The 16,070-nt window shown below is 46.9% G+C and overlaps 1 protein-coding gene across 4 annotated transcripts in view; it reads left to right on the top strand.

Moving 5' to 3' along the window:
- LOC122942317 (oocyte zinc finger protein XlCOF7.1-like) overlaps positions 1–13,132 on the top strand; it is a 44,014-nt gene extending 30,882 nt beyond the window's left edge. For 3 of the 4 annotated variants that reach the window (XM_044299869.1, XM_044299870.1, XM_044299871.1), the window contains 3 exons: positions 8,001–8,186; positions 8,273–8,396; positions 9,052–13,132. In XM_044299869.1, coding sequence (XP_044155804.1) covers positions 8,001–8,186; positions 8,273–8,396; positions 9,052–10,379 — 1,638 coding nt within the window. In that variant the 3' untranslated portion in view covers positions 10,380–13,132. Of the gene's footprint in view, positions 1–7,963; positions 8,187–8,272; positions 8,397–9,051 lie in introns of all 4 variants that reach the window. The other variant, XM_044299872.1, reaches the window with a different exon arrangement.
- The last annotated feature ends 2,938 nt before the right edge of the window (positions 13,133–16,070 follow it).

Below are 16,070 nucleotides of genomic sequence, written 5' to 3'. Positions count from 1 at the left end.
TGAGCTGCGCCAGTGCCAACTTATCTGCACTGCTGCCTCCCCCACAGAAGCAATAGGAGGATCTGGGCAGCAATGGCTCCCCTACATCCCGCCAGCTAGGGGGTCGCCCGCACGCCAAGCCCCTCTTCCAGCTTCCTGCCACTGCGGTGCCAGTGGCTGAAGGGGCGACCCTGCTGGAAAGGACTGAGGGTGAAGACGTCGGACGGTGAGATGGCTATTCCAGCCCATACCCCGTCCCTATCTGCAGCATCTACCCCTCTGGGTAAGGGGGGCACCCGTGGCATTGTCCTGCGCTCATCTGCAGGACAATGCAGCACAGCAGCATCCTCAGCACCCCCACGCCGTTCCCCCCCACGCTGCTATCTTTCTCTCCCCCCTCATTCGGGGCTGACTCCATTTTTTCTCTTCTCTCTCTCCCCCTTCCCGCCGAGACCGGGGGGGCGGGGCTTAGCGGTCCTGGCAGGGGGCGGGGCTTACGCGCGCGTCATTTTGGGGGCGGAGCTATGTTCTCCTTTACAGGAGACATTTCAAGCGCTGGAGGGGGCGGAGCTTGTTCCCCGCGCTTTCTGCTGAGGTTTCCCGCGCTTCCTCACTCCTGACAGGAAGCTGGGACACGGTGGGGGACTCTAACCTCCTGTGTACATCGCTCGGCTTCTGTGGGCGCTCTCTGCTGCTCTCTGCTGCTCACTGCTGTTCATTGCTTCTCTGCTGCTGCTGCTGATCTGGGCCATCTCCTGACGTTCTTCTGAGGCACTGGTAGGACAGTTAACCCTCTCCTAACCCTCCTGGTCATAGCTGCTATAACCCTTTGTGGTCTCTATATTAGAGTACAACCACACTTCAGCATGTCAGATCCCACAGGTGCCCCCAAACCCTGGTACCATGCCTGTACCGCCTGTAAGGAACTTTTTCCGCGTGGGCAATCTGAGCCGCATTGCCTTGCATGGCCCGCTTCCCGCTGCGCCCCCCGGTGCCTCTGAACCCCCTGACTGGGCTAGGTCTCTGTCTCAGGCGGTGGAAAGCCTTACACACGTAGTGGGCCGTCTCGTGGATAGACCGCCTCTCCCGCAGGCTGCCACAATCCCTGTCGCACCCGCTGGGACTACCGTTTCTGCCGCCCCCACTGGTTCCCTGCCTCCCAGCGAATCTTCCAGGGCCCGGCATACTCAGAAACGTTCAAGGGTTGAGCGCACATCTTCTCCAGATGCTTCGCTCTCTCCGCCATGCGTGCGAGCTCAGTCAAGTCTATCCTCTCAAAGGGATACGCTTTCTGAGGGAGAACTGGCGGATTCGGAGGTGGACATGGACTCAGAGCTTCCGTCCAAATTGGCGTCCGCGGTGGGGCATCTTGTCACTAGTATCCGTGATACCTTTCAGCTACACAATGACCCCCCCCAGCTCTGAACAGGCCGGCGTGTCCTTTCTCCGCCCCAAACAGGCCTCCAAGGTTTTTCCCATACACGCTGATTTTTCTTCTGTGGTATCCAAGGCTTGGACTCGGCCTAACGTCCGCTTTATTACACCCAAAAAGCTGGACATTTGTTATCCCTTTCCAGCGGATTCTGTGACCACGTGGACATCCCCGCCTAAGGTTGATCCTCCCGTGGCTCGCCTGTCCAAAAGCACTACTATTCCTGTACAGGACGGATCTTCCCTCCAGTCTGTTGAGGACCGTCGTACGGAATCCCTCTCCAAGGCCATATTTACTGCCTCTGGTTCGGCCCTTAGACCGGTCTTTGCCTAGACCCGCGGCCAGTTCTTCTTCCTCTGGCCCAGCCCAGGATAGACGCAAGAAGCCGTTTTTTCGGACGCAACCTACCTGGCGCAAGTCCCAGCCTGCACGGGCTCCCACAGGCCAGCAGCCCTCTGCCTGAAGGTGCGCCCCCACCCACCCGGGTGGGGGGCCGCCTTCTCCTATTCAGGAACGTATGGCGGGCCCACATCTCAGACGCATGGGCGCTCGAGATTGTATCTTGCGGATACAAAATCGAATTTGCGTCCATTCCGCCAGACCGTTTCTTCCGATCCCGTCCTCCGCGAGATCCCGTACGAGTGGCCGCCTTCTTCGCGGCCATTCACTCTCTAATGGACAAGGGTGTCGTCGCCCCCGTGCCTCCGACGGAAAGGTTCAGGGGGTTCTACTCGAACCTCTTTGTGGTTCCCAAGAAGGAAGGCTCAGTGCGTCCGATCTTGGACCTAAAACGCCTGAACCGTTTTCTCCGACTGCAGAGATTCCGGATGGAGTCTCTCAGGTCCGCAGTGGCCTCCCTGGAAAGAGGGGATTTCATGGCCTCAATCGACATTCAGGATGCATACCTCCACGTTCCGGTTGCTCCATGTCATCACCGCTTCCTGCGCTTTGTGGTGGGGGACGATCACTACCAATTCGTCGCCCTTCCCTTTGGTCTGGCGACTGCTCCTCGAGTGTTCACCAAGGTCCTGGCCCCTGTCTGGGCCCTTCTACGTTCAAGAAGTGTTTTTCTTCTCCCATACTTGGACGACATCCTGGTCAAGGCACCCTCCTTCTCTCAGACATCCCGCAGTGTGGAACTCACTCTGGAGACCCTGACGCGGTTCGGTTGGATTATCAACCACCCCAAATCTTCCCTTACCCCCTCCAGACGGCTGATCTTCCTGGGGATGCTCCTGGATACAGAGTTGGCGGAGGTCCGCCTTCCGTCGGACAAGCGTCTGGCCCTTCGCGGGTCGGTTCGCAGTCTCCTCCGTCATCACCGCCCTTCCCTCAGATCCAGCATGCGGTTGTTGGGAAAGATGGTTGCCTGTTTCGAAGCGGTGCCGTTCGCACAATTCCGATCCCGCACCTTTCAGAGGGCAATTCTGTCGGCCTGGGACAAATCACTGAGGAGTCTGGACAGGACCTTTCTTCTGCCTCCCCTGGCTCGAGCTTCCCTCGGCTGGTGGTTGCATATCCCTCTAAGGGGGAAGTCCTTCCTTCCACTGAACTGGCTGGTGATTACCACAGATGCCAGCTTACGGGGGTGGGGGGGGGTTTTCCCTCCCCGGTCCGTCCAGGGCGTTTGGTCTCTATCGGAGTCCAGACTTCCAATCAATATTCTGGAACTGAGGGCAATTCTTCTGTCCCTCAGACACTGGACCCATCTGCTGAGGGGCCACCCTGTTCGGATCCAATCGGACAATGCCACGGCTGTGGCATACATAAACCATCAGGGAGGCAGCGCTGCAGCGATGCAAGAGGTGACCCTCATTCTCCTCTGGGCGGAGACGCACGTGCCGGCCTTATCTGCGATTTACATCCCGGGGGTGGACAACTGGGCGGCGGATTTCCTCAGCCGGTCCACCATCGACCCAGGAGAATGGTCCCTGCACCCAGAGGTGTTCGAAGCCCTTTGTCTTCGCTGGGGTCGCCCCGACGTGGACCTCATGGCCTCCAAATTCAACCACAAGGTCCCCCTATACCTGGCCAGGGCACGGGACCCGAAGGCATACGGCGCCGACGCGCTCGTCCTTCCGTGGCGCGAATTCTCCCTTCTGTACGTCTTTCCTCCTTTTCCCCTCCTGCCACGGGTTCTTCGGAGGATCGCGGCAGAGGGCGTCCCCGCGATTCTAATCGCCCCGGATTGGCCCCGCCGGTCTTGGTACGCCGACCTAATGTTGCTGTTGGCAGACGCACCGTGGCCACTGCCCTCCAGGGAAGACCTTCTCTCTCAGGGACCGATCTTCCACGAGCATTTAGGCTCGCTACGTTTGACGGCGTGGCTATTGAGACCGCCGTCTTAACGCGACGGGGTTTCTCCGCGGACGTAGTCCGCACCATGATCCGGGCTCGTAAGCCCGTATCCTCTAGGATCTACTATCGGGTTTGGAGGTCCTATCTGGGGTTCTGTGAGTCCCGGAGCATCCCACCTCTCCGGTTTTCTCTTCCCACAATCCTGTCCTTCCTCCAGTCGGGTCTGGACCTGGGGCTGTGCCTCAGTTCTCTGAAGGGTCAGATTTCGGCGCTGTCTATTCTTCTCCAGCGTCCCCTGGCCCCTCTAGGGCCAATTAAGACCTTCTTACAAGGGGTGGCTCACTCTGTTCCGCCGTACCGCCCTCCAGTTCCTTCCTGGGACCTGAATGTGGTGCTCTCGGCGCTCCAATCAGCCCCCTTCGAGCCTTTACGGGAGGTCTCCCTTCGCCTTCTGTCCTGCAAGGTCATCTTTCTTGTGGCCGTCACGTCTCTCCGACGGGTGTCGGAGTTAGCGGCTCTTTCTTGCTCCGAACCTTTCCTGATCTTCCACCAGGATAAGGTTGTGCTTCGGCCTGTCCCCCGACTTTCCTGCCAAAGGTGGTCTCCGCCTTTCACATCAATGAGGACATCGTCCTTCCGTCGCTCTGTCCCTCTCCTTCCCACCCCAGAGAACGGGAACTGCACCGTCTGGATGTGGTCAGGGCGTTGAGGATTTACTTGGAGGTCACCGGGTCCTTTCGGCGCACGGACTCCCTGTTTGTGGTTCCGGAGGGTTCGCGCAGAGGGTTGGCGGTCTCCAAGGTGGCTATTGCCCGTTTCATTAAACTGGCGGTGTCTGAGGCTTATCGAGCCAAGGGCAGACCTCCGCCTTTCGGCGTCACTGCTCATTCCACCAGAGCAGTCGGAGCTTCCTGGGCGCAGAGGCATCGGGCCTCGGCTGAACAGTTGTGCAAAGCAGCCACTTGGTCCTCTCTGCACACTTTCACAAAGTTCTATAGGGTGCATACGCATCCATCAGCGGATGCTGCTTTGGGCCGCCTGGTTTTGCAGGCAGCGGTTTCCTGATGCTTTGGTGGTGTTCCGCCTTGGGTTTGTGGTCCCTCCCTTCTTGGACTGCTCTTGAACGTCCCAAGGTCTGTGTCCCCCAAGGAAAATGGGCGAGAAAAGGAGATTTTTTGTATAACTTACCAGTTAAATCTCTTTCTCGCTCTTCCTTGGGGGACACAGCACCCACCCTTCTGTGTTTGGTTACAGGGTTATGGTCTGGCGCCCCGTTGGGTTGCTGGCTGGTTGTTTCCGTTATTGGTTGTTATCCTTTCACTACTTGGACACGCAACTGGTAGCCTCTATCTCCAGGCTGAGGGTATAGCTGATGGAGGAGGGGCTTAACAGTTTTACTTAGTGTCACGCCTCCTAGGGAGCTGAGCTATACCCAAGGTCTGTGTCCCCCAAGGAAGAGCGAGAAAGAGATTTAACTGGTAAGTTATACAAAAAATCTCCTTTTTTCTATCTTTGTACAATAAAAACTATTAATTGTTTGTTTTTGTGTTGCTATAGTCAAAGACCCAATAGCCCAACAAATTTTGGCAGTCCCATGGCAGTGAATAAAAGGGACGCCGCATATTTCATGGTGGGGATAGGAGTCTTGACACAGAAGCAAGTTCAAGAGCTGGGACCCTCACATATTGGACATTTGTGGCATATCCTATCGATATGGGCTCCTGCACATGACCATAGTCCTTTCGTAGGCTTCCGATCTGTGTCTCTGTTCCACACTGCACTGTATCTCCCGAATTGCAGACCAATTCAAGTGAATGGATCCGCATCTGTGATATGGTGTGCACGCGGCCGGTGCCCCTTTATTGCAGACCCGCTGTTTGCGAACCACAATACAGGCATGGTTGGCACATGGTGGTGTATTTTGAGCACTCTGTAGCTGGACACTTAACCTCTTCAGGACATATGACATACCGGTACTGCATATTGTCCTGGTACTTAAGGACACATGACATACCGGTACGTCATGTGTATTTCCGATCACCGCCACCCGGCGGGCGGTGATCGGAACAAGGTGCCTGCTCAAATCATTGAGCAGGCACCTTGGCTAAATGCGGTTTGCGGCTGCTGGTGGTGCCATCGGGTCACCCTGCGGCTGTAGGGGGGACCAGATGGCATGGAAAGCAGCGTGAAGCCTAAGGAAGGCATTGCGCTGCCTTCTGGTGACGAGCCTGTGAGATCCAGTCCCCTGGATCTCACAGGCCGGAAGCTGTATGAGTAATACTCACTGTATTACTCCTATAGCCAATGCATTCCAATACAAAAGTATTGGAATGCATTGTAAAGGATTAGACCCCCAAAAGTTCAAGTCCCAGTGGGACAAAAAATAAAATGAAAAAAAAGTTTAAAAAAAAAAGTTTTCCCTCCCAAAAATTAAAAGTTTCAAGTAAAAATAAACAAAAACATCATTTCCCCCCCGCCAAAAAAATAAAAATTGGGAAAAAATAGTGAAAAAAAAAGTATACATATTAGGTATTGCCACGTCCATATCGACAGGCTCTATAAACATATCACATGACCTAACCCCTCAGATGAACACCATAAAAAATAAAAACTGTGCTAAATAAACCATTTTATTGTCACCTTACATCACAAAAAGTACAACAGCAAGCGATCAAAAAAGTCATATGCACCCCCAAAATAGTGCCAATCAAACCGCCATCTCATCCTGCAAAAAATGAGACCCTACTTAAGATAATCGCATAAAAACTGGAAAAACTATGGCTCTCAGAATATGGAGACACTAAAACATCATTTTTTTTGTTTCAAAAATGATATTATTGTGTAAAACTTACATAAATAAATAAAAAGTATACATATTAGGTATCACCGCGTCCGTATCGACCGTATCTATAAAAATATTACATGACCTAACCCCTCAGATGAACACCGGAAAAAATAAAAAATAAAAACTGTGCTAAATAAACAATTTTTTGTCACCTTACATCACAAAAAGTGTAATAGCAAGCGATTAAAAAGTCATATGTACCCCCAAAATAGTGCTAATCAAACCATCATCTCATCCTGCAAAAAATGAGACCCTACTTAAGATAATTGCATAAAAACTGATAAAATTATTTTTTTTCTTTTGTTTCAAAAATGATATTATTGTGTAAAACTTACATAAATAAATAAAAAGTATACATATTAGGTATCGCAGCGTCCATAATAACTTGCTCTATAAAAATATCACACGACCTAACCCCTCAGGTGAATACCGTAAAAAAATAAAAACGGTGTAAAAAAAGCCATTTTTTGTCACCTTACATCACAAAAAGTGTAATAGCAAGCGATCAAAAAGTCATGCGCACCCCAAACTAGTGCCAATAAAACTGTCATCTCATCCCGCAAAAATCATACCCTACCCAAGGTAATCGCCCAGAAACTGAAAAAATTATGGCTCTCAGACTATGGAAACACTAAAACATGATTTTATTTTTTGTTTAAAAAAAGAAATCATTGTGTAAAACTTACATAAATAAAATAAAAAGTATACATATTAGGTATCGCTGCATCCGGGACAACCTGGTCTATAAAAATACCACATGATCTAATCTGTCAGATGAATGTTGTAAATAACAAAAAATAAAAACGGTGCCATTTCTGAAAAATTTCAAGATTTGCTTCTAAACTTCTAAGCCTTGTAACATCCCCAAAAAATAAAATATCATTCCTAAAATGATCCATACATGAAGTAGACATATGGGGAATGTAAAGTAATAACTATTTTTGGAGGTATTACTATGTATTATAGATGTAGAGAAATAGAAATTTGGAAATTTGCAATTTTTTTTACAATTTTTGGTAAATTTGATATTTTTTTATAAATAAAAATTAATTTTTTGGACTTCATTTTACCAGTGTCATGAAGTAAAACACTCTCAGAATGGCCTAGTTAAGTCAAAGTGTTTTAAAGTTATCACCACTTAAAGTGACACTGGTCAGATTTGAAAAAAATTGCCTGGTCCTTAAGGTGAAATAAGGCCGTGTCCTTAAGGGCTTAAAATGCTTACTTCAGTGTCAGATTGGAAAACACTCAGAAAGGACTGTACAGCCATTCCAACACCGATTTCAAAGTAAGTACACCAGCCTCACCAACTCTTAGAGATCTATTTAATAGAGTTTGCAGACTGTATTGTAAAATCTGGTGATGATACATCCTCTTCTGTATCATGCAGGTGTATATTATGTTTTCAGGCCCATATCTATACTGAGGTCTCTTGCCTCTCTACAGGATTATATTATTGTGAAGAAGCCAGGTGGACATGCCACACACAACAGACTTCAGGTCGTAGAAGGGATTTGTAGGACTCTGGGAAATGTTTTACTGACTCCACCTCACTCTGTGACACCTCAAGAGGACAATGAACAGAAGATCCTAGAACTGACCAACAAAATCATTGAGTTGCTGACTGGTGAGGTGAGCGCCGCTGGGAATGCTGGGGCATTATACCGTAACAGAGGGTCACTGTGTATGGATGATGACTGTATCATTGTGTGTGTCAGGTTTCTATAAGATGTCAGGATGTCACTGTCTGTTTCTCAATGGAGGAGTGGGAGTATATAGAAAGACACAAGGATCTCTACAAAGACATCCTGATGGAGAACAGACAAAATATTATATTACCAGGTAAGAGAGGAATGTCTACTTTGCAGAATGTGTTATGTTATTCCTATTGAAGGAACCAATGATTGTTCAGTCTTTGTTATGCATAGGAGGTTAAAAGGGTTGTCTCATCTCAGACATTTATGGAATATCGCTTGGATAGGCCATCAATGTCAGACAGATGTGGGTCCCACCTCTAGGACCTGCACCTAACTCCAGAACAGGTCCCTGAAGTGAAGGAGAGCGCAGCGCACAAGCACAGCCACCCACCATTCACTGCTATGGGAGATTTGGATATAGCAAAGTGCTGGCTCACCTATTTCTAGCAGTCCTGTAGAGGTAAATGCAGAGGTGGCTGTACATGTGCAGTGCACCCTCCATTCACTGCTGTGCAACTGCCAAGAATAGCCAAGCGTGCTCGCTCGACTACTTTTGGCACTTCCATAGCAGGGAATGAAGAGCACTGGTGCATGTGCTGTGTGCTATCCTTCACTTCTGGAGATAGGAGCTGGTCCCAGAGGTGAGATGCGCCCTAATCTGACTTTGATGAGTCTGAGATAGGCCAACCCCTTTAAATAGACTGGTGAGGTTTTACTCACTTTCAGGTGTCTATTTCGAAATCAGATTCTAAAGATGTCACAAAGTGTAATGATTTCATGTTTTTTTTTTTTTCTTTTAGATGGCCCCGATTGCAAAAATAGTCTTTTCTGTAATGTAACTCCAGAATATCTAAATGGAGATGATATGGCTATGGATACTGAATCTGAAACTGAAAGTTTAAAAATACATAGCCCTCTAGATGTACAAACGTTTTCAAGAGAAGCCACTACCGGAAAAATATCTGGATATAAAAATAGAAATATCAGTCATGTAGAGGATCTACACTATTCCTCTATTCATATTAAGGAGGAACCATGTGATGTCTCATGGGATGGAGAAAATCTTCCAAATACTACTGACCCAACTGTTCAATTTCATTCTGTTCATATTAAGGAGGAACCAGTCTCAGATGATGAAGAAAACTCCACAGACTCCAACATTTATACACAACATGCTTATCTCCATAGTATGGAGGGACCAGTCTCATGTGGTGGACAAGATCTCACTCTACCCAATGTTTATACATCCACAGATCCCTCACAGTATCCATATACTCATAATATTCAGGAATCATTCTCATTTGATAGAGGTAAGCTCGCAGAACCTGACAGTTATAGGCCCACTGACCATATGCATCAGCATTCAACTATTCATATTATGGAGGAACCAGCCTTATCCAACAGCGAAGACCACTACGACACCAACTTTAGTACACAGTACTTGCCTGTTCAAATTAAGGAGGAACCAGTCTCAGGTGACGATCATATACACATCAAAACACGCAGATATCCTTCGAGACAATCTACATCTCCTATTAAGCAAAGAGGACCAGCCTCACACAAAGGAATAAAGCGCAAAAACCTCAAAAATACTGTTAAAGAGCCTCCAGTTACATCAACGGATTCAGGTGAAACAGATGAGAATGAGAAAAACTGTTCTTCTGTCTACTCAGTCCGTCAAAGTGCCAACACAATGGAGATTTTGTATCACTGTCCCAGTTGCCATAAAGGCTTTTACAGTAACTTGGATCTTGCTCGACATCAAGTCATTCACACCGTAGATAAATTTTTTATATGTTCCTTATGTGGGAAAAGCTTCACAGAGATGTCGTTCCTTGTGAAACACCAGGTCATTCACACAGACTTGAAGTTGTGTGTGTGCCAGGTGTGCGGAGGATGTTTCTACAGTGAAACGTCACTCGCAAAACACCAGAAAAGTCACTCGTTACCTATGTACTGCTCCACGTGTGGCAGGTGCTTTTTCAGCAAGACAGAGTTGGAAATGCACAAGCGGAAGCACACGGGCGAGAGACCCTACAGCTGTCACATGTGTGGAAAACATTTTATTGCCAAATCTGTTCTCAACAAACACATGTTAACACATACCCAATCAGAACAGTCTAAATGATGTGGGCTTGAGGTCACTAAGGATATCCATCTGGTAAAAACTGATAGTATCTTGACTTGGTCCAATATTAGTAAGTGAGATTGTTGATGTTTATGTGGGCCAACGATGAACAAACCACTGGAATGCACCCCAATTTTTATCCTGTCTGCAATATTTGTTAAAGGTTTTGTCCCAGAAACTTATATTGATGGCAATGTCCTTAGGATAGTTCATCAATATTAGATTGGCGGGGGTCCAACTCCCAGAACCCCTGCCGATTTAGATGTTTAACAGTAGCTCTGGAAATAGGTGGCAGAACTACAAAGTTCCATCCACTGGGCAATAGCTGGAGCTGGTTACTGCACTGCTTCTCCCATTGAAGTGAATGAAAGCAGTAACCACTCCATCCAGAGATTTTTTTTGTACCACCACCTATCTTCGGCAGCAAAGCTGCTGCTGAACAGCTGATTTTCAGGGGTTCTGGAAGTCAGACCCCCACTGATATTGATGTCCTCACCTAAGGATAGGCCGTCAATATTAAAGTCCCTGACAACCCCTTTAACTAAATCGTGGGTCTTCAATTTCAAGTTTAGGTCAGGAGAAAACTACTACTGTATGGCCTGCTCATCTGTCTCCATAACTTTGGCCACGGTGGCCACTGCATAGGATGCGTATTCCCATCTCCGCTATGAACTGCAGAGATGGGATTACCTTTCTAAGACCTCAAGAAAGTTTAACAAGACTGCATTTGGTTTCCTTTGCTCTGGAGGTATCCCCAGACACTGTTGTGTTTGACGAAGGTCTCTTCTGAGCTCTATGGCTTTTGTTAGCGTATGAATTTGTTGGGATAAGGTAAAGTCATTTTAATTGTAGTTTTGATATACGATACATAAATATATACTATTGTTCGATCTGGAGCACAGGGTTGTACTCATTATTGCTGTTGGGGCCAGCAGCTCCTCTAACTATATAAGATGTAATAGGGAAGCTAAAAATATTGCTATGGTGTCACCAGGTGTTATACGAGGTATACAGTTAAATGCACTACTCACCAGTATGCAAGTTAGCATGCTGCAGATCTTGCCTTCTTGCATCTCTACCAATTTTCCACTTCATCAGGTCTTCTAGAAGAAGCCTCATGGAACCCTGTGCATTAGTTTCTGCTCAGATACTGTGTGGGAAAGAGCAGTTGGTCTCATTTGGTACAAGGATGAATTTATAGGTTACAAACCTTGAATTGAATATAGATCTAGAGCTTAAAGGGGCTGTTCATCTTCTGGGTCTTTTGGCAGAACGCCCCTCATGGATAGACCTGCAGAGGGACACATACTTACCTGCGCCACTGGGACCGCCTCCTTTCCTCCCCAGCTGCTGCTGAAGCGCTCTAGTCCTTCACTGTCAATCTTTGATTTAACACAGCTGCAGCCAATGACTGGCCGCAGCAGTGACCTGCCCCCCTTGCATCAGGTCAATTGGTCATGTGACGCAAGTGGGGAGCACATCACCACTGCAGCCACTCATTGGCTTCAGCCATGTCAAACCAGATCTTGACAGACGGGGACCCTAAGTGCTGCAGCAGTGGTGGGGGAGCAAAAGAGCCAGGACCTAGCAGTGGGAAGCAGGTAAGTATGCTTTCCTCTGCAGGTCTGCCCATATTGGTCTGCCAAAAGAGGAAAAACCCTTTTAAAGGGGTGGTCCCACAATCGACATTTATCACCTATCCACAGGACCTCCACTCAAACTAGAACAGGGGTCTCGAGACCACCTTTCTTAGTCACTGTACACCCGCAGCCAGGAATTTGAATTGAGTGGTCAAACATGTGCACAGTCTATGAGAGTGATGGAGACAACCCACCACCACGCTATTCATGACTGCTGTGAGGAGAAATTAGGGTCTTAGAAAAATCATTCTAGTGAACGCTGAATTGGTCTATAGGTTCGTTTTGTATTGCAATTCAGCTGCATTTACTTTAAAGGGGTGACCTATCCACAGGTCATCAATACAGTTGCAGATAGCCCCTTTAACACCTAGCCTGTGGATAGGTGATAAATAGCCATTTTGGGTTAACCCCTTTGGTTTGCGTAGGTGTATATACAGGACATATCACATTAATACCTTTTCTGGGAGCTTTGGGGATATATTGGGATTTATGCCTATTTTATGGTGTCTGCTTAGGTGAAGGGTTTGGTTTATCATTTTTTTAACCCTATTAAAGGGGATTGTCCCAAGATTTTAATGTATTACCTGTCCACAGGATGGGTGATAGGTGTCTGAACAGAGGGGATCTGACTGCTGGGACCCCTACCATCATGATAAAGGGGGGGATCTGTTGAGCGTGCATACTGGCTGTGCTCTATTCATCTCTATGGGGCTGCCAAAGAAAAGGGAGTACACTGCTCAGCTATCGGTGGCAGCCCTATAGAGATGAACGTAGCAGCGGCACACATACTTGACCACTGCTCCATTCATATGGGGGAACACAGGATCCTCGTTATTGCTATTGGTGGGGGTCCAACCGCTTGGACCCCACCATTCAGGCACTATCCTCACCAATCAGTTCCATGTGGATAGGTGACAAGTTTAAATCGTAGGACTACCCCTTAAAGTATATATCATGTTGGGCTGTATTGTGAGGGTCCATGCCCCAAAAAAATTGTATATGAGCTAAACTCAAGTACAGTCTCCTACAGATTGTTTTCCCCTTTGTACCGCTGACATCTACAAATAGAATTGGTGAAGGCATTGTGAAGTGGGACGTTCAAGAGAAAGGAGACATTTCCAGCGTGATTACTTAGGGTGTACCCACACTATGTAGGAAGTGTACGTTGGGAGAATTTCCCAAAATATACTTTCGATGTATGCAACTGCATGAGCATACACTGCCCACACAGTAGGTTCCCATGCTAAAAAAGTGTGTGGGACTGGATGCCTCTGGATTGAATAGCATAGTCAACTATGGTATTCTGTCCAACAAAAAAAGATTAAAAAAAGGGATACCAACCCAGCTGAGGCCAAAAGGAAGACACGCTGTTTGGGGACCTATGGATACATTTAATGTATATGCTGGAAGCTGTGAATTCACTCTTGTTTGGTGTGGTGGCTATGTTTTAAATATTTTATGGATTGGACTTTATGGATTTTGCTCTCCCAAGGAGGTGTTAGGAATCTTTTTACTATAAAAATATATATTGCCAAAAGTTGTTCATTCTTTCTACCTCAGACGTCCTTCAGAAGCAGCTCTCTTCCTCCTCGATCCTGTTTAGTCCTTTTTTTGTGCCTAAATCAACAATGTTCCCTGATGACTCAATACTTATTCTTCATCAGGTCAATTAGGGGTTGTCCAGTCCTTGAAATTTTTGCTCAAAATCTTAGAATGGTATAAAATAACATACTTAATAATACCTTACTGGTCCCTCGCCACCCCCATTCTGGCCCATCCGGGTCTGCCACCAGTCTCTCTATCCTGGCCTCTAGCATTGATGTTTTGACATAGACCTGTGTCTACTGCTGCCAATCTCTGTTAAAACATCAGTGGAGTTGGGGAACCCAGAAAACGGCAAAACAGTAGCAGCAAAGTATCGGTAAGGTATTTTATTACTCCTTTTGTTATTTATACAATGTGATTGCTAATAAAAATTCTAAGCACTGGACATATCCTTGAACTATTGTTTAGCTGCAGATATGACGGGCAAACAGTTCCCTCACCTGCACATAGGTTGTAGGTTCTGTTGTACTCATGCTGGCTTTTTAGAATGACCACTCATCATCTCATTTAAAGGGGTTGTCTGAGATTTTGATACTGATAACCTGTCAGGATTATCTGATCAGTGGGAGTCTGACTCCCAGCACCCCTGCTGATCAGCTGTTTGAAGAGGCCACATCTCTTCATTGAGTGCAGCAGCCTATTCCAGGCCTGTGATGTCACATTCATCGGTTTCATAGCTTAGGTGCAGCTCAGTTCCATCCAAGTGAATGGGCCTGAGCTGTAGTACCAAGCAGAGCCGCTATACAATGTATAACGCTGTGCTTGGTAAGATGATCGCTGGTGGTGCAGGGAGTCAAACTCCCACCGATTGGATATTGATGACCTATCCAGAGGATAGACCATAAGTTAAAAAAAATCTAAAACAACGCCTCTAATATACGGTATAAAACTTTTCACGGCTGGTGGAGATTTGACATTTTAACTCCAAAAATATTACCTATGTGTTTGACAATAAAATATTGGTTCAAGTTTCAATTCTGCTTCTTCACTTTTATTGGTGGCCTCACTTGTCACTGATGTGTTCATCTATGACTATAAATTATCGTGTAATAAAACCATATGCATGTACCATGATGGTACGGTGGAGTTAGCTGGAAGTCTTATATTCAGGCACACAAGCTCTCTTGCCTGAGCAAAAGTCCCAGACTCAGGAAAAGAGGGGTAGAAACAGACTCCAAACTAGGAAAGTTACACTACAGGTGAAACTCGAAAAATTTGAATATCGTGGAAAGTTCATTTATTTCAGTAATCCAACTTAAAAGGTGAAACTAACTTATGAGATAGACTCATTACATGCAATGCGAGATATTTCAAGCCTTTGTTATAATTTGGATGATTATGGCTTACAGCTCATGAAACCCCAAAGTCACAATTTTGAGGCCCCCTTTGCTCAGGGGGTATGGACTAATTAGCTAACTAGAGTGTGACACTTTGAGCCTACAATATTGAACCTTTTCACAAAATTCTAATTTTAAGCTGCATTAATGCAATTCCTTATAATTTGCATTACTGAAATAAATGGACTTTTGCACGATATTCAAATTTTTCGAGTTTCACCTGTATATCATTAAATCTAGAGCATAGTTATTTACTGTATAGGTTCCCCTGTGGTTTGTGAAAGCCTCTGCTCAGGACCTGAGCCACATAATCGCCACATTTTCATCAATGATTGTGAGCCAAAACCAGGTGCAGTTCAAAAACGCATTATATCTCGCCTCTGTGTAGCCTCCACTGCTGGTTTTGGCTGAATCATTGATGGACATCACTCACAAAACACTGAATGAGGGCTCATGCACACGACCGTATGTATTTTGCGATCCACAAAATACGGATCTGCAAAAAAAAAAACTGATTACATCCGTGTGACATCCTTGTTGCACCCATGTTTTTTGCAGATCCATTGTAATAATGCCTGTCCTTGTCCGCAAAACGGACAAGAATTGGACATGTTCTATTTTTTTGCAGAACGGACTTGCAAACATACGGATACGGAATGCACACAGAGTCCTTTCTATCAGAGGCCGGTGCAGTCAGCGCGACGACGTCATTGAGCCGCCTGAGCCGTACAGCACGGGACACAGGCCGGAAGAGGCCTGCATCACATCGCTGCCAGCCTGATGGAGGTAAGTATAAGTGTTTATTTTTTTATATGGTACTACTTACTGGCAGATGATTGGGGGGGGGCACTTGTTACTGGCACATGATTGGGGGTCATCTATGGGGTCACTTGTTATTGGCACATGATTGGGGACACTTGTTACTGGCACATGATTGGGGGGCATCTATTGGGGCACTTGTTACTGGCACATGATTGTGGGGCATCTATGGGGGCACTTGTTACTTGCACATTATTGGTGGCACTTTTTACTGGCACATTATTGGGTGGCTCTATGGGGGCACTTCTTATTGGCAAATTATTGGGGGCATCTATTGAGGCCACAAAGAA

Source organism: Bufo gargarizans, chromosome 6, assembly GCF_014858855.1.
Source record: "Bufo gargarizans isolate SCDJY-AF-19 chromosome 6, ASM1485885v1, whole genome shotgun sequence".
NCBI lineage: Eukaryota > Metazoa > Chordata > Amphibia > Anura > Bufonidae > Bufo > Bufo gargarizans.
Note: the sequence above shows the minus strand (reverse complement) of the source record. Positions and strands in the feature narration are given on the sequence as shown.